The following is a 23,840-nucleotide window of genomic DNA, read 5'->3' on the forward strand; positions in this document are numbered from 1 at the left end:
GGGGTTTAAGTCAGGACTTTGGGAAGGCCATTCTAAAACCTTAATTCTATCCTGATTTAGCCATTCCTTTATCACTTTCGACGTGTTTTTGCGGTCATTGTCCTGTTGGAACACCCAACTGTGCCCAAGATCCAACCTCCGGGCTGATGATTTTAGGTTGTCCTGAAGAATTTGTAGGTAATCCTCCTCTTTTATTGTCCCATTTACTCTCTGTAAAGCACCAATTCCATTGGCAGCAAAACAGGCCCAGAGCATAATACTACCACCACCATGCTTGACGGTAGGTTTGGTGTTCCTGGGATTAAAGGCCTCACCTTTTCTCCTCCAAACATATTGCTGGGTATTGTGGCCAAAAAGCTAAATTTTTGTGTCATCTGACCGCAGGACTTTCCTCCAGAAGGTCTTATCTTTGTCCATGTGATCAGCAGCAAACTTTAGATGAGCCCTATGGTGTCGCTTCTGGAGAAAGGGCTTCCTTCTTGCATCGTAGCCTCTCAGTCCACGGCGATGCAAAACACGCTTGACTGTGGACACTGACACCTGTGTTCCAGCAGCTTCCAATTCATTGCATAACTATTTTTTGGTGGTTCTCGGTTGACTCTTGATCATCCTGACCAATTTTCTCTCAGCAGCAGGTGATAGCTTGCGTTTTCTTCCTGATCGTGGCAGGGACAAAACTGTGCCATGCACTTTATACTTACGAACAGTTGTCTGCACAGTTGCTCTTGGGACCTTAAACTGCTTTGAAATGGCTCCAAATGACTTTCCTGACTTGTTCAAGTCAACGATTCGTTTTTTCAGATCTGTACTGATTTCCTTTGACTTTCCCATTGTCGCGTTTGTAACCGTGTCTAATGACTGCATCACATGAGCCCTATTTAAATGGGCTCAGAGAAGTCAACAGGTGTCGTCAATCATGATCACTTACATGAAGTTAAGAGGCCATGCCATGAAGCTGATTTGATTTGATTGTAACTTTTCTACATCACCAAAATTGATAATGTATACTTTTTACCCAGCAGATTTGGTCACATTTTCAGTAGACCTATAATAAATTCACAAAAGAACCACACTTCATAAATGTTTTTTGTGACAAATAAGTACAGTATGTGTTCCAATCACTCTATCACAAAAAAATAAGAGTTGTAGAAATTATTGGAAACTCAAGACAGCCATGACATTATGTTCTTCACAACTTTTGACCACGACTGTATATGCTGTCAAACAATACTTTTTTTTTAAATCCGATGAATCCTATCATAATCAATCACATATTATGACTCATTTGCATATTTTTAATTAATTTGACCTTGACCCCAATATTTGGACACAAATGCAATTTTATTGTCAGAATGTCATCTAGGAACAACCCACGTGTCATACTCTTTTGGCTGTTTTGGGCTCGGGTTATTTAATGTGCTTTATAAGTTCCTGTCCAATGCTCTTAATTTGTAGTTTCACTTCCCCTGTCTGCCACTGAGTGCTGTCTCCCACAACTGTCCTTGATTGGCAACGTGGTTGCCAATTAGGCTTCTTTATATAGCTTCCCTCTCTGTCAGTGTCGGATCATTCTCTACGTTCCTATGCACTAAATTTGTCTGATTTTTCAAATAGTTTTTTGTATTTTCACACCTACTTGTGATGTCTAAGAGTCTATGTACACTCTCTAATGTAACTATTATTATACCTGCTTCATTCTGTTTAATCTCATTCGTATTTTGTTCATGAGTCCGAATGAATACATTTTACATTTCCTTAGCTACCTTCTCAAATAAAACTCTTTCTTTTTTCTACCATCGATACACTTCAAACTGTTTTGTTCTTTTAATTTGTTAGGCAAATAAAGAGTATCCTCTTCATGAAAAATGTTGCTTATGTTTTTATTGAATGGTATCTGCTTCCTGGTTGTATCCCGTGCATTGAGACTGGCACATGCGCAATACGAATGGTCCTCTTCGGCCGCACACACCAATTCGAGAGATCTGGTTTCAAATCGCATAATCCAGGTGTGTTAGTCCAACTTTTCAAAAGCCGAACACGATCGGATTAAGATGTTTCCATGGGCTGTAGTAGGCTTATTTAGAGCCAAACTATTTGGGAAATCTGAATAATTTAGGGTAGGACACATACTGATTGTCTCCTGTACATGGTTAGTTTGTTGTTATGTTATTGTCCTATAAAGAAGTCTCGTGTCATGTGCACTTCCTTGTTGCAGTTTACATATTCTTTTACTTGCATTCCATGTGCCGTCTGGGTTCACGCCCCATTTGCGGTTAAGGTAAAGGAGCATGTAAGGTCAAAATAAATTATTTGATTAATTTCCATTCATACAAAATTAATGTGGTATTTTTTTGTGATTAATCACGAGTTAACCTTTTTTTTTAACATATATACAGTACTCTGAATGTAACGATTAACGATGTTAATGATAGACCGGTGATTTAAAATGATAAGTAATACAATTTTAATGAAAATGATTGTAAAACTGTGATTGATAACAGAGATTTAAAAAAAACATTCATGTTATCTGAATAAGATATGCGTTATGCGCGACCAAGTCAGCTGTGGTATTCGCGTACAAGACAGTCCCATTATAATGTGTTTTTGAGTGAGGGCTGACACGCCAAATCTAAAATATATATATATTTTAAAAGCCAAATCTTTCCAGGGTGGTCCAATTATATTTGTCGCGGCCCACCACAATAAAGGGATGTATGGGAAATGCTGCTTAGGTGTCGTCTGGTCTCATGATCTCAACATGTGAACAGCATGATTTAGAAGATGTTTAACTACCAATTTTAATTATCGTTCCATTCATGGATGAGCAATATGCAGTGAAACATTAAAAAGCTAAACATTCAAATGTTTAGAGAAAGTGAGATTAAGTTCACCTGTAAAGGTTATAATGCTTATTTAATTTCACCCAAAAGCCAACTAAAACTAACTTTATAGTAGTGTTTGTATAATCAAAACTAACCTGGCCTCTCACCCACAGTCAGTTGTGATAGGTTCCAGCTCACCAGGACAAGTAGTATAAGATGAATAGCAATTAAGGAATGGTTAATTTCCACATAATCGTTCAAGAAAAAAAATCCAATATTGAGTTTATTCATGTATGATTGTCATCATCTCACATGACATTTTAAATTGTATTATTAAGTTCCATCCATCCATCCATTTTCTACCGCTTATTCCCTTCTTAGTTATGTATTATTTCCTGTCAAACGCTCTTAATTTTGTTTTCCACCCCCTGCGCTTCTCTTGTCTAATTGCTGGCTCCCTCACCTGTCCCTGATTGCCAATCAGGGACGTGCTGCATAGCTTTTCTGTGCACTTCCCTGCTGCACTGTATCTGTTTTGTTCCCCTTCATAAAAGGGGTTTTTACTTGCACTTCACCTCCCGTCTCTATATCCTAGGGTCCAGACCAACAACAGCCAACACCACAAAGAATGTAACAATGATTCCACTTTGGATTTTGTTTTGTTGCGTCAAACAGTACGATATTACTGTTGCTCTCCCCGTCTGCCTTCTCTTGTAACGCTGCAGAGGATGAAACATTCTAAATCTTTAGTTCCAATAAAAACACAACCATGAAGGGCACATCCTCACACCAATTTCACTGTAAAAAAACCCCAAAAGAAAAGTAGTTTTTTTGTTGACCAATGTCGTTTTTGTTTTGTTTTTACTAAAAAAAAAAAGGGTTTATAAGTAACAATAAAATGCTGTTGTCATCAATGTTTTGTCATGCAGCATATCATTCTTAATGTCATCATCAAGGTCCTCATTAGAATAACTTCAGCAGTGCTCGCAGCGTGGCTATTACGTTACATTGTATACCCATATTGATTTCATATGGTAGAGCACTAAAATGAGGTGTTTAAAAGGTAATAAAATGCATGTCATGTAGTATTCATTCATCACATATAGGGTTGGGTATCGTTTGAATTCGAACGATTCCGATTCCGATTCTTTGTTTCGATTCCGATTCCTGGCGATTCTCGATTCCGATTCTTCTTGTACCATGCCGGGATCAATGTGTTTGACAGGTAGTCCCTGGAAGGTGGTATGTATTTTGGGTTGAGAGGTTTCACCATATCCCTGCAAACATAAACAAACATGTAATGTTGCTGTTACTGTTTAGCCCAGTATCAATTAGCTTAGCTCTAACGTTATTGCTTAACTAACCTAAATGTTGGAGATTCCACCTCTGAAAAGGGATGCAGTCTTTTGACTATGTGTGCAGTGACCTTTCTTTGGCACTCTTCCGTCTGTGGCACCGACATCTTCCCCATTGCCGCTACGGTGAACGGAGTACGCTGAGCACATCGCGGAGCCTGGCTAGCAGGTTGTAAATTATCTATGAAAAAATATGCGGGCTAATTTGTTAGCTGCCTCGACGTTGGCGCAAAACACATTATTTATTGCATATATATTGTTTTACTTACCGGATTCGGACTGCAATGCAGTCACCGAGGTGCCAGGCTGGGCGTCGAAGCCAGAGGAAGAGGCACAGGAGGACGGTCGGCGCAGCGCGTCGAAGACGGGACACGCATTTATTTGTACTCGGAGGTGCTTCATCATGTTCGACGTGCACCCTCCTAAGCACGAAACAGTCCTGTCGCACGTGTTACATTTCGCCGATATTTCATTTTTTTTAGTAAAATAAAGCCACACTTCGACCGCCGACGCCCGCTATCCATGCTTGACTGACTCGCTCGGCTACATAGGCTCGGCTATGCTAACACTTCCGGCGGTGGGCGCTTCTTCGTTAGTGTTTAGCGGCTTCTTCTTCCGGTCGGCGGACTTATTCTTTTTTTCCGGTCGGCGGACTGGGTATCGAAACTAGGAATCGAAATTTAAACTTTTGAACGATCCCGGGAGAATCGGAAAGTTAGTCCCGGTTCCAATCGATACTCGATACCCAACCCTAATCACATATGCTCTGTGTCACTTGGGCTGACATTATTATATTTTATTGAGTGCCTTTAACTCCAGAGGAGTTCTGTATCTGAGACTTTTTTGAGGGTGGAAAAAAAGGCCTCCAGCTATGTCATCTTGCATTCTCCCACATCATCAGGCACTCACTCTGAAAATCCGTTTGATGTTTTGCAGATATTTGCATCATGTGTGTGTGTTGACTTGCATAAATATGAGCCGTGTGTTCCCTTGTTGGAGAATCGGAGGATGGTGGGTTAGCAGGACTCCATTAAAAAAGAGAGAATTTGGCAAGCAACCAGATAAAAGCAGATTCTTTGAACCAGCCGCAGTGGAGTAAATCTTTCTGACTGCTAGTGAAATGAAATGCCCGGCGTCAAAAGGCACGGTGGTGGAACAATATCCTGATTGATATGTACAGTAGTTGTGTCAGTCTCTTCTTCAGTCTGGTGAAAATAATTCCTTATGCAATGTTTTCCACAGAAGTGCAATCTATCTGTGGTGGGCTGGGCTAAATTATGTTATTGTCTAATTTGCGTAGTTAGACACATGCGCACTATTTCTATAGTGGGAGAGACAAAGTGAGCAAAATTCATGAAAAGCCTATGTTTAGAAATACAACTTTCTTATGTCGCTTCTTTCTGTGGTTGGTGTGCAACAACCTGCTGCTCGTTGAGAGGAGCAATGCATGCTTTCATGTTAGGTGTCTCTAAAAATCTCCACGAAAACCAGAAAAAGTGTTTGTTTTTTTGAACGACAATTTAGAAGGATTTAAATATTTGCTAAATATATAGACAAAGTTGCTAGTTTTGCAACACTTCTAGGTATTCTTATACTCTGGCAGATCAGGTGCGCGTGAGGCGAAGCAGAGTTATGATGCCATCTACTGTATGACATTGTAAGGCGTTTATTAACGAGGACAAATGGATAGCAAAATCTATTTGTGGCTGTCCAAATGTATCATAAATAGATGCATGTGAAACACAGATTAAGTGATGCGTATGTTTTCAACCTTATTTTTCCTCTTTTGATGCGGTTATAACAATAATAGTAAGTATAATGTCATAAGCTCGCATGACAGTTTGGAATCTAGTATTTGTTTCCTGAGTTTCTGCATTATTTACTGTCCAGTGCTCTTATTTTTGTTCTCCATTTCCTGTTTGCCTCTGCTACTTGTCTGAGCGCTGGCTCCCTCACCTGTCCATGATTGGGAATCAGAACACACCTGAGGCGGTATAGCTCGGTTGGTAGAGTGGCCGTGCCATCAACTTGAGGGTTCCAGGTTCGATCCCCGCTTCTGCCATCCTAGTCACTGCCGTTGTGTCCTTTGGCAAGATACTTTACCAACCTGCTCTCATTGCCACACACACTGGTTTAAAACATTTTATTTTTTTAAATAAAAATAAAAATATGTAACTTAGATATTGGGTTTCACAATGTAAAGCGCTTTGAGTCACTAGGGAAAAGCGCTATATAAATATAATTCACTTCACAATTCACTTCACTTCCCTGGTTGCCAATCAGGATGCCTTTTATTGGGCTGGATCATTTGTGCTTTGGCTGCAGCTGCAGGTCTTTGTTTTTTTGTGTTACCTGTGTTTCCTGTGATAAAAATGGCTTTTTCATTCACCTGCCTGCCATCTCTGCCTCCCAGACTTACACCAAATATAATATTGGTCCCCTTTTTTTAGGAGGGGAGCGTTGTCCCAGATATTTTAGCTCTACCAGCGTTGGAGGGAGAGAACCGGGCATTCTCTAAAATGTTCACCCGTCGCTCATGCTTTTGTCCACCATGGTTGCAGCGCTGTGACGAGTATCGAAACTGAAAGTTAACTTGACGGTTGTAGAAAGCACACTCATTTTCCTCCACGCTCCCTCAGGCTAGTACTTGGAATGGAATGGAATTGATTTATTTAGAATGGGTTCAATGCACAAAAACCTAATCTTGTAAAACAAGAGGCGATGCCTTCAGCCAGGTCGAGCAACATTTGCTAATGTCCACCTGTAGTCCCTGGGCAGGTAAGACTCAGATGGATATCATTTTGGAGTGTTGGAAAAAAGTCATATGATCTGAAATATTTTTTTTAAATAGAGTAAACTAACAAGGGCAGGAAACCTGAGCGCCAAATCATGAAATACACAATACAAATAAATGAACATCACATACTCTCTGCTCTTTACATCACACATTCAAACACAAGCACACACATAGACAACAGTCTAACTAGCCTATCTTCTTCCCTATGCTCACCCTCATCTAATAACCACAGTAATGCACAGAGTAATAACCAGACACATTTACATACACACTCACATGTAACTTAACAATGTGTGCAAGCTTTCTTACTAAGTAACCAGCTCTTTGTTACGCACATAGGAATTTGTACATAAGATAAATTCTGTGGGAAGGACTTCATGACACTCTTTAGAGAAAATAATGTGTGTGAGAGTGCATGGATTACGAAACAAGGGGAGCTCATTTTTTCCAGCAGAACGAAAACTAATTCTAAGGCGTTCTACATTCTGCTTAAAGGTTTAAATATTCCCGGTAATCATCTCAGGGCTTACTCGCTGCGCATATACTGCATGTCATACATCAGCATTCAAGAGGAACTTTTGTAACCTGTTTTGAAAAGGTTTTGTAGTTTTTATACCAAATAATATACAGTATTGCGAGAATCGGTTTGATTTGAGAATCGATTCTGAATCAAATCGTCACCCCAACAATTGGAATCAAATCGAATCGTGAGTGGTTGTAAGAGTCCCATCCCTATTATTGTAGTATTTCAGCCTAACTACTGCAGCTCTGAGCGGAAGAAAAAAAAAAGCCTCTAAAAAGCAATGCACTGGAGAAAAACTTGGTGCATTGAGAAATGATAAACCTTAATATGATGCGTGAATCACTTTTAACATTTTGCTGTAACTCAGTAACATCATCAAACAAGTGCTTACTGGTTGGCACTGTGTTAATCCCCTCAAGCACTCGGGTGTGTTTCATTTGTTTACCACGGCCGTAAGGGTGTGGAGCGCCAAGGAATGCAATGCCTCTAGACTGATATGATCGATGACACACGTTGTGAACTGTAATATTACTCTAACTGCTCTATTGTTTTGTTAACAAGGGCTTGCTAAACCATAATAAAGGGCAATCATTTCTGTACATTGCTGCCTATTAAATGCAAAGTTTCTGCTTTTCCCACAGCCTGAGAATACTTACTAGCATATTACTGGTTTAATAGTTAATAACGTTTGACAAACAGTACAGGAATGTGCCCCTAAATCAGGGCTATCCAAACTTTTTTCTCCGAGAGCCACGTACTGAACTAAAAACAATCAAAGGATGCAGGGCCATTTGGACAATGTTGTAACATTTCGTAAACAGTTTATTTAAATACATAGATTATCTCAATGGGTTTGTTTTGCCTGTCGGCAGCATGTCACCTTTATGTCAACATAAATGATTAGTGTTTAATGGGCTTTATGCTGCCGATTCAATACCAATACTGATCACATGCATGAACAGTACATTTTTCAGCTTGTGTATAGTGACTGCTATTTACAGTCTAGCAATATCAAAACTAGTTCCTTGTTATTATTTATTACACAATTGTTTGAGCAAAACAAAGTCAGCAGTACACAATAAGTCAACAAAAGTACAAACTACTGTTTACTACTCATTTAAATCTTTTGGTTTTGGCCCTTAAAGTCAGAGGAATTATTCCCTGAGTTTCTAAAAATTAACAAAAACAACAAAAATATTGACCTAATGAATCTAGCACAGATCATATACTGATACTTCCCTTTGTATCGACATCACCAATTTATGACTGGATCTGCCCTCCTCTTACGTGTCGTGTACTGACTGTGACGATGCTGACACACCAACACTTGTTGTATTATCCTTTCTATAACTTTTACTAATCTACTTGTTCATTTACTGTTAATATCTGCCCACTTTCCTCTGTAACTTGTTTCCATCTACACTTCTTAAACTTTCATAAACACTTATTTTTTGGTGTTGTTTCAAGCTAGGTTAGCTTAGCTATTAGCATGCCTGCTCCTGGCTTTTTCTCGGTGTGTAACATGCTTGGCCCGGTCCACCAGTGTTAAGGCTACTTGATAATGATACTAAAAAATGTTTTTTATTTAATGGAGGGGTTTATTATTAATTTAGGGAAGCGGCTCCACACTGTGTATGGAGGTACTGTAGCAGCTAGCCACTTGTCAGGCTAAAGTGTTAAAAGCAAACACAGTGTCCGCTAGAGGGGATCAATGTTTGTGAGCGTCAATAAAAGGCATTTATCATCAATGGCAATCATGTACATTTTCCACAGAAATTGACTGCAACTGATCGGTGGCCAATTGCTCGGCCCATCCCTATTATCAATAATAACTGTAAACCTTTTCTCATTACATTACGCCCTTTTGTTCTTTTTTTCCCCAAATTTTTACTGTTTCATTCAATTGTTAAATTTCATTTTGAAAAACCAGTGTCGAGCAACAAACGCCACACTTTCGACACCCCTGCCCTGACTTTATCATTCCCTGGGATTAGCAGCATATGTTTGTACAAGCTTGCTGATGTTAAACATGGCCAACAGACGTGTGTATTGATTGTCCTTGAGGCAGCAATGCTGATTAGGAGTGTGTTGTTTACACTGTTGACAGCAGCACTGTGACCCGCTCCATGTTTTGTTTTCACAGACCCCGAAGATTACCAACCGCCCATATGGAAGTCCTACTGTGAGTATACTGACTGTAAATAACACAGTCACATTCTCTTGCCATATGTACACATTTGCAGTCAGTAGGCATGAATTGGTAGACCTAACAGATGTATTACATCATTTTAATAATATTAATATTGGATTTAATTTAATTTTGCAGGTATTATTAAAGGTCCTATTTGCAACTTACGCACAGTTAAAATGTTTAATTTAAAAAAATAACAAGACCACCTGCAAGCTTATGTTACATTAGTGGTCTAACAGAAAGTGATATATATATATATATATATATATATATATATATATATATATATATATATATATATATATATATATATATATATATATATATATATATATATATATATATATATATATATATATATATATATATATATATATATATATATATATATACATTGAGTTTGAGAGATTATATTTTTCACAATTACTAAAATTGTATAATTTCTCATTCAACTGTACATTTTAATGATTTAAAGCCTACCATATAGCGCGGGGTCACTGTAGTTGCTAGTAGAAGTAGTTAACAAATTGAGTAAGGCTGCAGCTAACGATTATTTTTCTATCGATTAATCTATAGATTATTTTTTTCGATTAATCGGTTAATCTATAGATTATTTTTTTCGATTAATCTATAGATTATTTTTCCTTTTACCGATTATTTTTTTAATTTAAAATGAAGATGAAAAAATAAATGTAGGCCCGTTTTTTCAAAAGGCATGGCTTTTATTTACAAAAAAAAAGAAGTATGGCCACTCAACATAGACAACAACATGACAAAATATTCTGTAACAATGTAAACATTTAAAACTTTTAACATTTAACAAAATTAAAAGTAGCTTATTTGCTTTTTAATGTACAAATATAAAAGTAAACATCCAGTGCAAATCTTAATATTCTGCAATAGTATAAGCATTTCAAAAGTAAAAGTATTGCTTATTTTGCTTTAAAATGTGCAAAAATAAAGATAAACATCCAATACAAAAAAGTGCAAAACGAAATATTCTGTAACAACAGTGTAAACATTTCAACAAAAGTGAAAGTATTGCTTATTTGCTAAAATGTGCAAAAATAAAGATAAACATCCAATACAATATAGTGCCAATCTAAATATTCTGGAGCACTGTAAACATTAAGTATTGCTTTTAAAATGTGCAAAATAAACATCCAGTCCAACACAGTACACAATAACCAATTCTACTCATTCCAGTGAGTGACTAACAGTTGTAATGAAGAAAGGTTAGCATGTCTACATGCTCTGGTTCTTTTCTTGTTTACAATATTCCCAGCAGCTGAAAATAGGCGCTCAGAAGGGGTCGATGTGGCTGGAACTGAGAGGTAATTAGCCTTCACCTCAAGCCAGGACTGCGAGTGAGCTGAGCTGCAGTTTAAGTTTCTAGAAGGTCAACGGGCTCATAGTGATGTTACTAGTAGTTGACTGGGAGGTGTTTATTATCATTTGGGGATGATGCTCACCTGCTAAAAACCTATCTGCTCCATGCTGAAGCGCTGACTACATGCGCTCTGAATACGCACTGCTGATTGGCTGATAATTCTTTGTGTATACCAATCAGATGGTTGTGTGGGTGGGACAATGCTGCGTGCTGAGACAGAGGCAAAAGGAGCAAAGCAGCTTGTTAAGACTTTAGCTTTAGCTTAGAAACTCGTTCGGTACACCCCCGTACCGAACCGAAAACCCCGTACCGCAACGGTTCAATACAAAACACGTACCGTTACACCCCTAGCAGATACAAATGACACATTCATGTTTTTGTGTAATGATGACAACGTATGCTCAAATTGACTAGTTGATGGTTGATGGTTTTCTTTTCAAATGTTCATTCATAGCCGTTGTGCTGCTATGATAGGCCATTTCCGCTCGACACAGCGTGCATACAACAACATTATTAGGCCGTGTACTGAAATACTCCCACACTTTTGACGACTTTTGGCGTGATTTTTTTCCCCCTCGCTCGCACCGTCTGCTTTGCGGTCTGCCATGACGGTAGTGTGACGTAAATATGCGACGCGTCGACGCACAAAAACGGCGTCGACATATTTACGTAACCGATGACGTCGACTACGTCGACGCGTCGTTTCAGCCTTAAAATTGAGTCACATGGATAAAACGTGATTCTGAAGGAAATACTTTGTGCAGCCCAATCTCACCTTGACTATACCTCCAGCAGCCCCCAGTTAAATTGAGTTTGAGAGTCCTGCCTTGAAAGCTATACCTGTCAACATTTTCATCTAGGAAATTTTTCGGGAAAAATCGGGATTTTCTTTTCCGGCACTGCCTTCTTTAAAAAAAATAAAACAGGACCAGGAAGACACCGGGAGAGATTCCCTGGAAAAACAGGAGGATTGACAGTTATGCTGGTGTAATTCCACAGGGATCCTCCACATGTTCGTCATCACGATCATCTTAAAGTCATCCACGTCTGTAAAACAGGTCCCCCTGATAGCCCTCTTGATCTTGAGAAAGGGGAGAAAAAACATACAGCAAGGTCGGATGAGTAGAGAGGTAACATACATGTGTAATTAATTTAATGTAGAAGTACAATTAAAGGCCTTCTGAAACCCACTACTACCGACCACGCAGTCTGATAGTTTATATATCAATGATGAAATCTTAACATTGCAACACATGCCAATACGGCCGGGTTAGATTACTAAAGTGCAATTTTAAATTTCACGCGAAATATCCTGCTGAAAACGTCTCGGTATGATGACGCCTGCGCGTGACGTCACGGATTGTAGAGGACCTTTTGGGACAGCATTGTGGCCAGCTATTAAGTCGTCTGTTTTCATCCCAAAATTCCACAGTATTCTGGACATCTGTGTTGGTGAATCTTTTGCAATTTGTTCAATGAACAATGAAGACAGCAAAGAAGAAAGCTGTAGGTGGGAAGCGGTGTATTTCGGCCGGCATGTAAAGCGACTTTGGGTACTTAGAAAAGCGCTATATAAATCCCAGGTATTATTATTTAATCAATTATTTCACAATATAAATAATTATTTATGATTTATTTAATTTGTTGCCGTGCCAGCAACTTCAGGGTTGCAGGTTCGATCCCCTCTTCCACCATCCTAGTTACTGCCGTTGTGTCCTTGGGCAAGACACTTTACCCACCTGCTCCCAGTGCCACCCACACTGGTTTAAAAATGTAACTTAGATATTGGGTTTCACAACGTAAAGCGCTTTGAGTCACTTGAGAAAAGCGCTATATAAATATAATTCACTTCACTTCACTTCACTTCACTTCGTTCAAGAGCATTTGTGGCAACACTTTTATGAATTTAATTCACCCATCAAACTCAGCCATCAGTGGGTGGATCTTATTACTTGATTGGTTGCCCAGCACTTGCACTTTTATGTGGAACTTTGGTCAAAGAAGCGGAGGAGTACTGGTCTATATCATGGGCTGAAAGTGCAGCAAAAACTCTGACAACTTCCTGCTACATACAGGTCTTGCTTTCACAATCCACATACTACCACCGACTCCCACAAAAGTATGAGTATATCCTCCTTAGACGCCATGTTTTCAAAGACTTCCAAAGTTCCAGGCTTCAGACCAAAGCAATCATTGGACTACATTTCTGTTAGCTCCACCCACTGACTTTGACGGGTAGGTTTGACAGATTAAATAAGATCATAATTGATAATTGATCAATTATTGGCACATTAAATAACACATTTATGTGCTCAATTCCAATTATAATTATCTAATTACAATTTTAAGTAATTATTTAAAGATGCATTTATCTATTTAATTTATTTGACCCTATTCATTACCCGATTAGTGATCAGGATTGATTGCATCTGGGAGTTTCACATTCATAACTAAACTTCCGACCACAACTGTAGCCCCAAAGAAATTAAGCCTTAGAGCTCAAATCAGCCTTTCTTAATGCTGAGCATTGTAAACATTTGCCTCGCCAACACAACACATGCAAAACACAGTGCTCCATATCTGAGTAAAATAGGTTACTGCTGCCAGGTTCTCTTTGTCAAGTGGCTCAGAACGCCCACTTCAGCATCCAGTGTTTTGTGCCATGTGGGAGCAAATGGATCCACTCCTCCATATTTGATGTGACTCAAATCATTTGTGCCGGATAGACACATGAGTACAAATGGAATCTGTGACACAATGTGGTTCTTTTCCTTTTCTGCATAGATTAGATGTCTGCTTACAGTATTTCTATAAATGATCCTGTTCTCCTTAATTCTCCATGCACTGTGGTTTCTTTTTTTAAACACTCGTGGTGTCAAAGGGATGAATGATGTCCAGATCTTGCTGCTTGGCTAGTCTGATTCGTATTTGCTGCTTGCGGAATGTGTTGTGATAAAGACTGTGCTCAAGCTCACACAGAGACAACTTTGCTGCTGCACTGCTTGTTAGGGCTGAAGGCAGTGTCGCCTTCCATTCTTGTCTGTAGGTTGTGGCCATGTTTCATGATCTACCAAGATGATTGAATAGTGAGACAGGAAGGAAAAAAGATGTCCCTCCTGGTAGTGGAATTGTGCTCAAAAAGTCCAATGATAAAAATATACAACATAAGAGTGGTGCGCTGTCACTTTGCAACTGTCAATCAAAGTAATGGAAGAAGGGGCATCACTTTGCAGCCACCTTTGCTTTTTTATTTTGGTATTACAATAAGATATATGTTGTAATAGTACATATCCTCCTGAGAACCAGCGTCCTCTGCAGTGTACTTTTCTTTCTGGTCCGTTTACAATATACAGGCGGAAAAATATAGCCTTGCAATGCAAAACATACATAACAGCTGGCATTTAGGTTAGAAACTTAAATGTTTAGTGGAGTCTAGACGGGTTATTTTGTGTGACTTTTTTTTTTACCACTCTGTATTTTACCCCTTCCCAATGTCCGGGCCACACTCACTGCTATGCAGCGGCTTCTAATTTACATTTCTTCCTCTTAAGTGTAAATCGACGGCTTTATTTTTCGGCCTCAATCTACTATTTTTAGGTAATTACAACTTGCACTGAACTCCACACGCGCAGGCCCCTCTTTAACATCCTTGTATGTTTCTCCGACAGTATACCAACTGCAGCAGGAAGCCCCGAGACCGAGAAGGATTGTATGTCCTCAAGAGGTGAGTAGCGTGTCAAAAGACCCCCGTTGCGGTTCCTTTCGTGCTCTCACACTGCCTTTAAATGTCAAACAGCAAGAAATGTCAGCACCTTTTGTAGAGGCAAACATGGATGAAAGACAGAAGAGTAACCCTTTGTTGTCATTTTATTCTGTGTGATTATCTCTGAAGACCCAATAGATGATGAAGATGCTCGCATCTATAGTATCAGTACTAGCTGAATGCTGTGGGAGAAAGAAAATAAGCCTTTAGATTGGCTCTATCCCTAATTTGTACTTATGTATATATGTTTAAAATGTTGTACTATTTTTCTCTAATGTGTATGTGCCATTTCATGAGGTCCCTGTTGAATTTCTCACGTCGCGTGCCGCGTTACAGCAGAGAGTAACCAGCTAGAAGAGGAAGTTTAGCAAGGATATTGATAAGTCAGGAGACAGAATAATATCTTCACAGTTTGACAACACTGTGAATCATAAATATGAATGGGAAAGCATGCATTAGCCCCTTAGTGTTGGCCTGAGAGAGAAAAGGGTGGAAGATAAAAAAAAACTATATATTTTTTTATATCATTTTTAAATGTGGCATAAAGGTCAGCTCATTGTCAAAAATCATGCCCAGATTTTATGGATCGTGTTGGTTTAAAAATGTTGGTAAAAGTTTGTCTTTCTGGCCTTCAGGACCAATAACAAAGACCTGTGCTGGTCTATGTAGCTGTAGGAAATTCACTGGCATCCATGTGTAAAATGTAGTTAAAAAGGAATCTATTAAAGGGAAGAATCTTTGGGAACCTCACGATTCAATTCCAATTCTTGCGAGTGATTATTACCCTATTAAAAAAGGAGATTATTTTATTCATCTCATAATGTGAACCATAAATTTGTCTCATTTATTTATTTACTAATTAATTTATTTATGTATTTATTTATTCATTGTTGTGTTACAGAGTGAGTAGTAACAAATGCGTTAGTAATTGCTATGGTGAGAAAAGGGGTAGGATTAAATAAGATTAGTTTAGTCTTTATTTGAAGGGACAATTCACAGAAACATTAAGTTCAAAGACAGATATGTTCTGTACCAGATTATAGCTAAATAGCTAATTTCCATCTGCAGTCCCTGGCTACCTAAATTAAAGGGATACAAAAATCATGCAATAAAATTATGACAATAAAAACATACTATAGCATGCTTTTAAATTATAGATCTGCTTCTTCCTACTCCTTTTCGGACACGCTATAATGAAAAACTGTAATTATGTGATATATCGTATTGTAACTGTATGCATGTTCAGAATAAACGGCATAACCATTCTTGGGGTGACGATTAGATTCAGAATTGATTCTGGATTCAACATGATTCTTTTTATATATAATTTTGTTTATAAATTATAATAAAACCTTTTCAAAACAGGTAAAAGGTTACAAAAGGTCCGCTTGGCTGCTGATGTACGACTTATTCACACAGTGTTGGCCTAAAAAAAGTTATCTTTAAACATTTATTGTTAAAATGTCATTGACATAAATCACAGATTGTTAAACAATCTAATAGAAGAAGAAAAAAAAGCAACTCCAACCCAATCCCAGCTTTACAATACTTTGGGTAGAAATTTACACAACATTTGAAAGGACATACACATACAATACATAAATAAAATACTTCAAAAAGGAAAAACTAAAATTAATAAAAGCAGCATTATTAATAATGGTTGTTTATGTTTTTAATCCAAAAATAAATTATTTAAATAAAATGTTTAATCGTTTCTCAAAAAATATGAATTGATTTAGAATTGAGTAAATAAAAATCCAGATTCGGATCTGAATTGATTGCTTTGAGCACCTTGAGTATCTATTAGTCCTGTGTCATCATCTCCTAATGATGTCCCCAAGAGGCAGCATGAAAATGAATGTGACCTAAAATTGACCCCTGGGGAATCCCACACCTCGTTTTGAGGGTTCCTGAGGAACATATATCAATACTTACATAAAAACATCTGTCTTAGAGAGTCCAACCAGATGTCTAAGTCTATTGAATAAGATTTGATGATCTTCTGCATCAAAAGCGGAACTTAGATCCAGCAGAACCAACACTGTGCTTTTTATTGTATAAATTTCACCTTACATTGTTTGAAATCTTTAAAAGTGCTGTGCTAATTATTATTGTTATAGCATAAGTGTGTTAATGGGGTAATTATTGTTGTTATTGCTTTTATTGACCATATAAATACAGAACTTTTTGTCTAAGATTAAATATTTTTGATAGCTACACTGCTCATTAAATTTGGTCCTGTTTTCTTTTTTTTCTTTTTTGGAAGAACAGCTATAAAGTCTCTTTTTGGATACAATAATTGTGTATCTAATCCGGGGTTGTTTTCTAGAGACCTTCCTTACTGTCACTGTCCTCCGCGCTCGCCATGCCACTTCCAACTGTTTCATGAACAAAGCCCAGCTTGATGCCGAATTCTTCAATAAACATCTATTTGTCATATGTCCAATTATTTTTTATTGATGATACCCAAAAGCATGTTACAACTTGAAGGGGAGGGGGGCGTGTCTCTATGCTGGTTATAACATTGTTTTATCTTCTGGCCAATCACAACAAAGGATGCGCGATTGAGGGATAGGGTGCAGAATGTAGAAGAATGCAGATTTACCAAATATACAACTTGAGTTATGGAGTATTTTATTAAAATGAAAAACTAAAGTGCCACACTGGGATCCAATATCAATTTAAAATAACTTGAAGTGAGCAGGATATGACTCCTTTATTAAACTTCTGTATCAGAAAACTCTAGAAAACATGGTCTTTCTGTTTCACAGATGGAGACCAGGCCCAAATACTACGGCAGAGAGTGAGTATAACCCTCATTATTGTACTAAAAATAACAAACATCATTGTCTGGTGGAAAATATGAGTTTTTTGCTTTTTTTTCAAATTCCCCAACGTTATAATTTCTTCCAGATTTCATGGCGTGATCTCTCGAGAATATGCAGATGAGCTTCTGAGGTCAGCTGAGGGTTCTTACCTGATCAGGGAGAGCCAAAGGCAGCCTGGGACGCATACATTGGCCTTAAGGTAACCGCAATGTCAAAAAAAAAAAAGTTGGAAACAGTCCTATTGATCATCAAGGACACTTGGTCGAGTTTTCCCTCAAGTAAACCCAACAACCTTCCTTTTAGACCTGATTCCCACGTCACTTTTTACATCATTTTATGGATTCCTTGAGGAACAGATTTTAATTATTATGAATTGCTCTGAAAGCGGTGGTGGTGAGGCCCCTTCTGAAGAAGAGCAGTTTTAATTACTACCGACCTGTATCCAACGTACAGTTCTTAAGTAAAATTTTAGAAAAACTGATTTTTTTAACCAAGTCAACCATTTTTAAATAGAAATAACATTTTAGAAAGACATCAGTCTGGTTATAGGATGGACCACAGTACAGAGACAGCACTTTTAAAGATTTTAAATGACATCAGTGAGAATATAGATAATAAAAAGCTGACAGTGTCTGTTCTGCTGGATCTAAGCGCTGCTTTAGATACAGTGGAGCTGTGGTTCTCAACCTTTTTTCAGTGATGTACCCCCTGTGAACATTTTTTTAATTCAAGTACCCCCTAATCATAGCAATGCATTTTTGGTTGGAAAAAAAGAGACAAAGAAGTCAAATACAGCACTATGTCATCAGTTTCTGATTTATTAAATTGTATATCAGTGCAAAATATTGCTCATTTGTAGTGGTCTTTCTTGAACTATTTGGAAAAAAAGATATAAAAATAACTAAAAACTTGTTGAAAAATAAACAAGTAATTCAATTAAAAATAAAGATTTCTACACATAGAAGTAATCATCAACTTAAAGTGCCCTCTTTGGGGATTGTAATAGAGATCCATCTGGTTTCATGAACTTAATTCTAAACATTTCTTCACAAAAAAAGAAATCTTTAAGATCAATATTTATGGAACATGTTCACAAAAAAATCTAGCTGTCAACACTGAATATTGCATTGTTGCATTGTAATGAATGGAATAGCCTACTTGATTTGATGTTCAGTTTATGAACTTACATTCATATTTTGTTGAAGTATTATTCAATACATATATTTATAAAGGATTTTTGAATTGCCTGGAAGAGTTAGGGCTGAAAGGGATTCTGGGTATTTGTTCTGTTGTGTTTATGTTGTGTTACGGTGCGGATGTTCTCCCGAAATGTGTTTGTCATTCTTGTTTGGTGTGGGTTCCCCTAACCTTTTGGACCTCAGGGCCCAACTTTTACACTACCGAGGTTCCCAGGGCCCTCTCAAATATTAACACTGAATAACAATCTTACTCTTGATTTTAATTGTATTCAATAATTATATCTAACCTACTTAAAGTTTAACTAGATAAACCTTGTCAAAATATATGAAAGCATGTGCTAATCGCATAGCTTATTATCAAGCCTTAAGTCAGGCTGATTATAAAAATAACAAAAGCTCAGGACTCCAGAGGCCGTTGATATTTTATTTTTTAGTCAGGTTTTTTATTATTCTTTGTGTTGTTTTCTATCTTAATTATTAATATTACTTCTATTATTCTGTCTATGTTACATTTTTATTAACTTATTAATGTAATATTTATGTTATCTATATTTTATTTTTACATATTTGATCATATGTTTCATACTACTTTTTAGATGGCGTTAATTTTAGTTATTCTCCAGTGTGGACACCTCAAAGGTTGTGTTTTTCCTCAAATCCTCAGTGCCGTGCCATGTTTTGTTTTTGTTTTGTTATTGTCAACAGTGCTGTGTGTGCGTGCGTCCGTACGTACAGCACTTTGTGTTTGCCACTTGCCTGTGTATGAAAAGTGCGATATAAAAAAAGTTTGATTTGATTTGATCTCAGCCTCCTTGTCTCTACTGTTCAATAACCTCCCCGTCTGTGTCTTGGCCCAGGTTTGGGCCTCAGATGCTCAACTATAGGTTGTTCTACGATGGCAAGCATTTTGTCGCTGAGAAGAGGTTCGAGTCGGTGCATGATCTTGTCACAGACGCCCTTATCACGCTCTACATCGAGACCAAGGCGGCAGAGTACATCACCAGAATGACTGCCAACCCCATCTACGAGCACCTGGGATACACCTCGCTGCTGAAGGACAAGACCGTGCACAGGCTGAGCCGCGGGCGCACCGAACCTCGCAGGGTCACCTTTGTGAGGGATGGACAGGTGAGGTGTTGTATGTCATATTTTTTTCTGCGTTTTCTGCATTTTAAAGAATCATATTAACTTCTAGCATAGTCCAGAGCAGTGGTCCTAAATTACATATTTGTCTAAGGGCCAGATTTTTTTTCTCAGCAGACACTGCCATGGTCGGTTTCATTAAAAATGAAAAATATTAACATAATACAATCGTAATCATACATACTTGTATTATTTCGTAGTATGGAATGTTCGAAAATGCTTCAGTGAAATTAGTCAGACAACAATGGTAGGTATAAATAACACTAATCTATTTATTATTAACTGTCTGGAATGGACATATGCTGTCTTTAAATTAGAATGGTAATTGGTTTTTTTTGGCAACACCTAGTGGCCATAATAATTCATTATGTTAAGCTCATAATGCAGTATATTGAATGATGCGGACACGTTTGTTACTGGATACTTTCCAATACGCTTCTGCCTTGGACAGCCAAGTAATATGCAACTATAATTATTTGATCCTCGTTTATAATGACAAATGTCATGTATTGGACTGCAATATTGGATACTTTACGTTGTTGTTGTGCATGTTTGCGGTTGGCGTGATCCCAGGATGTAGAGAAGGCAGGCAACGCACCAGTAGAAGGTTTTTTTATTGGGTACAAAAAATGAGGAAGCACCAGCGTGGCTATGGCAGTAGATCACAGGTAAGCAAAAATGTGACAAAAGCAAGACAAGACAAGATTAGGTGAGGCATAAACACAAATAGCCAAAACACAAACACTAGACGATAAACCAGCGTCCCAAGGAAGGTGACACTACAAACTTTCCTGATTGGCTGTTAGGTACAGGTGAGCCTCTTAATTATGAACAAGAAACAGGTGAGGAGAAAAGTGCTCAGAGAGCAGTAGCAAAGTCATAATATTTATAACATTTATAAAATGTGGTATAGTGAGCCTATATTGTGCTACATCCTCTGCAGTGCATGTTTGTTTTTGGTCCTGTCTTTTTGTCAGAGTTACACATAGCCCTGCCAAACACAAATGCAGCATACTGTGTAAACCTTCTGTTCACACCAGATTTTACTTTCTCAATATAGGAACTAAATAACCTATCATTTTGCTTTTGACATAATTGAAGTTAGCTCAGCAGGCTTAAAAACATGTACCTTATTTTTTCAAGATGCTGGTGCCTCCCCTAAGTCTTCTGTTGCCTAATACCTTGAAAACCGCTTATCTAGAACATTGTTGATCAACCTAATATGTCTCAATGATTTTGAGTGATTTCAGTCCAAACTCTCCCCTGTGCTGGGTCAAAGGTTATATGTATTGTTCCTCACTGATGTGTTGTAGTAAGTACACGATATGGCTGACAGCTTTCTGACTGATTATATTTACAAAGGAATGAATTGATCCATATTCGTGTTATCGATGGAATGTGACCTTCGAAAGATTGTATTCATTTAAAAGGGAACTGCACTTTTTTGGGGAATTTTGTTTATCATTTACAATCCTTTATCAGAATCACAATCAGAATCAAAAATACTTTATTAATCCCTGAGGGGAAATTAAAATTTTCAGCACAATCCCATTCAAGATCAGACAAACATTACAGGGAGACAGAACCGGATCGCTGACGGGTCTGCCAACATCCGGCGCCCCTTACAAAAAAGGTGATATACAGGTAAACAAGGGGGGCGGCGGGGGGTTGTTGAGAAAAAATAAAAGGAAAAAAATAAAACATTTATGCATTCTAACTCTCAATTAAACACCAGCAAAAGTCAGCTGCCAATGGAGGTAATGGGATTTGATCTATTCTGCCTATAAGGCGCTCTAAAACATCCAAAAACCTTCATTAACGTTTCATATACATGCTGTAAGCGTATATGTACTGTAATAAGAAGCACATTCATAATAACTTATAATACTACATATTTTTCTCATTTTAATTAAACGCTGACGTATTAATTTTACAGACGCATCACAACGTTCACAATTTCCTTCACCAACAACTACTTCTACTAATCATGGCAGACTTCATGAGATACAACAACGACTATTTTGGGACAAATGATGATCCGTAACCTTATATTTTTGAGCCTGAATATACAGAGGATGAGCTACAAGTTTTAAAAGCTGCGTGCTAAGCAGATCCAGTTTAGTGTTAAACAAGAAATCCAAACTATGAACATAATAAGACAATGACTCACTGTAGAATGTATGCTCTCACTGGAATGCTGACTGATGGGATGTTTATATCTTCCTGTTTCGATTAAGAATTGTTCATAATCCTAATGCAGGTAAAAAAAAAAAAATGTGCCGCCATCAAGCGTTTTCTGTCTTTCTCGCCATCTCCATGTCTAAGTTGAATGTCAAAGTTGACCAACTTCTCGGTTCATGGCCACATCCTTCTATTATACAAGTGAGAGGCATGATTTATAATCTATAATACACTTTTGTTCTGAGGCGATGAAGCAGCTCAATATGTCAATAGCTGCATATAGTTAGCTCTCTGTGGTCACGGCGCCGCTACAAGTAGTTCCTTGGCGTTAGTGTTTTTAATAACAATATCGCTTACTAGGTTAATATTCAGGTTACGACGTGTAAATAAAGTATTGTTGTCGGTTTTTAGATGTTTTTTGAGGGCTTTATGGGCTCAATAGATGACTCCCATTTGCTTCATTGTAAGCTTCCTTGTACTTGCTGTATATTACAGAATAGAATGCATTAAAAAAAGAAAGCCATGTGTGTTCGTGTCTTACACAGGGATTGTGAAAGATAATTCCAAAAAAAAAGTGCAGCTATACAGAGTATGTCTCCTACGGTAAAGCTCTGATGTAGTTGGCTGGGTTCTTTGTAAGACCAGAACGATACTCTGATCTTAATCTGCCTTTACCCTGCTGAACATTTTGCAGCACTTTTTAAACATTTTTTTATTTTTTTTACAGAGGACGCTTTGTCCTGTGAGTTAAGTGCACTTTATTAGCCAGCGTTCTTTATTGCCTCCCGTGCAAAGTAATGATGACCAAGGGGGACTTTTCTCTGCTCTGCATGCATATCAGACTCACTGAGACAAATTGTATTCACTGGTGCTCCGAAGCTGTTAGCTCATAATTGTGTGGTAATGACTTTGCTCAGAGGACAATTGCTGTCCTCTCATGGAAGGAACAATCCCTCCACTAGGGGGCAATCCTCCTTTGTGTGTGCTGAGTGGCCTGTTGGTGTTTCTTAGACATATATTTATGGTTTTTGGCATGGTTGAAGTTTATTTCAAACATTTAAGAGAAACGTCAAATAAAATGTGTTTGTCTCTCAAAGTTATTTTTCACATCATTGACAAGACACATGGCAGCGCTGTCGGCACGAGCATCAGCTGTGGTGTCAAGATCAGTCATCCCTCTGTAACCTGACACTGCAGACAGTAATACAGCAAATGGCCATCGATCAGTGTGATTTATAATGATTTATAATACAACAACATCTGCTGGGTGAATTTTTAAGTATTTTGTCAATTTTTTTCATATTCCACACAATGATGTGAGCTGTCAGGGGATGTTTGTAGAAAAAGTGTGTTTTTTTTGGCCTGATTGAATTAGTCCAAGAAGCACAGCTCACCTTTGAGGCTCAAATGTGGAGAAGTCGCCTTTTGACCTCCGTGTTTACCATTCCCACAGCCGCACCCTGAGGCTTTAGTTGCACAGTGGCTTCACTGTATAGTCAATATGGGCACGTATTTACCCTTTTAGTGTAACCCAAAATGTTTCCCAGAGGCCAAGAGGGGGGCCTGATCTATCCCTCAGTTAGATTACTTTTGCATTCTGAATGCGGCCAGACCTCTAGCACATTCCTCCTGATACTCACCACTCGGG

The 23,840-nt window shown here is 38.0% G+C and overlaps 1 protein-coding gene across 2 annotated transcripts in view; it reads left to right on the top strand.

Moving 5' to 3' along the window:
* LOC133660023 (beta-chimaerin-like) overlaps positions 1-23,840 on the top strand; it is a 74,958-nt gene that overhangs the window by 26,419 nt on the left and 24,699 nt on the right. For both annotated transcript variants that reach the window (XM_062063045.1, XM_062063044.1), the window contains 5 exons: positions 9,641-9,679; positions 14,747-14,802; positions 17,613-17,644; positions 17,755-17,868; positions 19,726-19,996. In XM_062063045.1, coding sequence (XP_061919029.1) covers positions 9,641-9,679; positions 14,747-14,802; positions 17,613-17,644; positions 17,755-17,868; positions 19,726-19,996 — 512 coding nt within the window. The remainder of the gene's footprint in view (positions 1-9,640; positions 9,680-14,746; positions 14,803-17,612; positions 17,645-17,754; positions 17,869-19,725; positions 19,997-23,840) is intronic.

This window comes from Entelurus aequoreus, linkage group LG11, assembly GCF_033978785.1.
Source record: "Entelurus aequoreus isolate RoL-2023_Sb linkage group LG11, RoL_Eaeq_v1.1, whole genome shotgun sequence".
NCBI classification, from domain to species: domain Eukaryota; kingdom Metazoa; phylum Chordata; class Actinopteri; order Syngnathiformes; family Syngnathidae; genus Entelurus; species Entelurus aequoreus.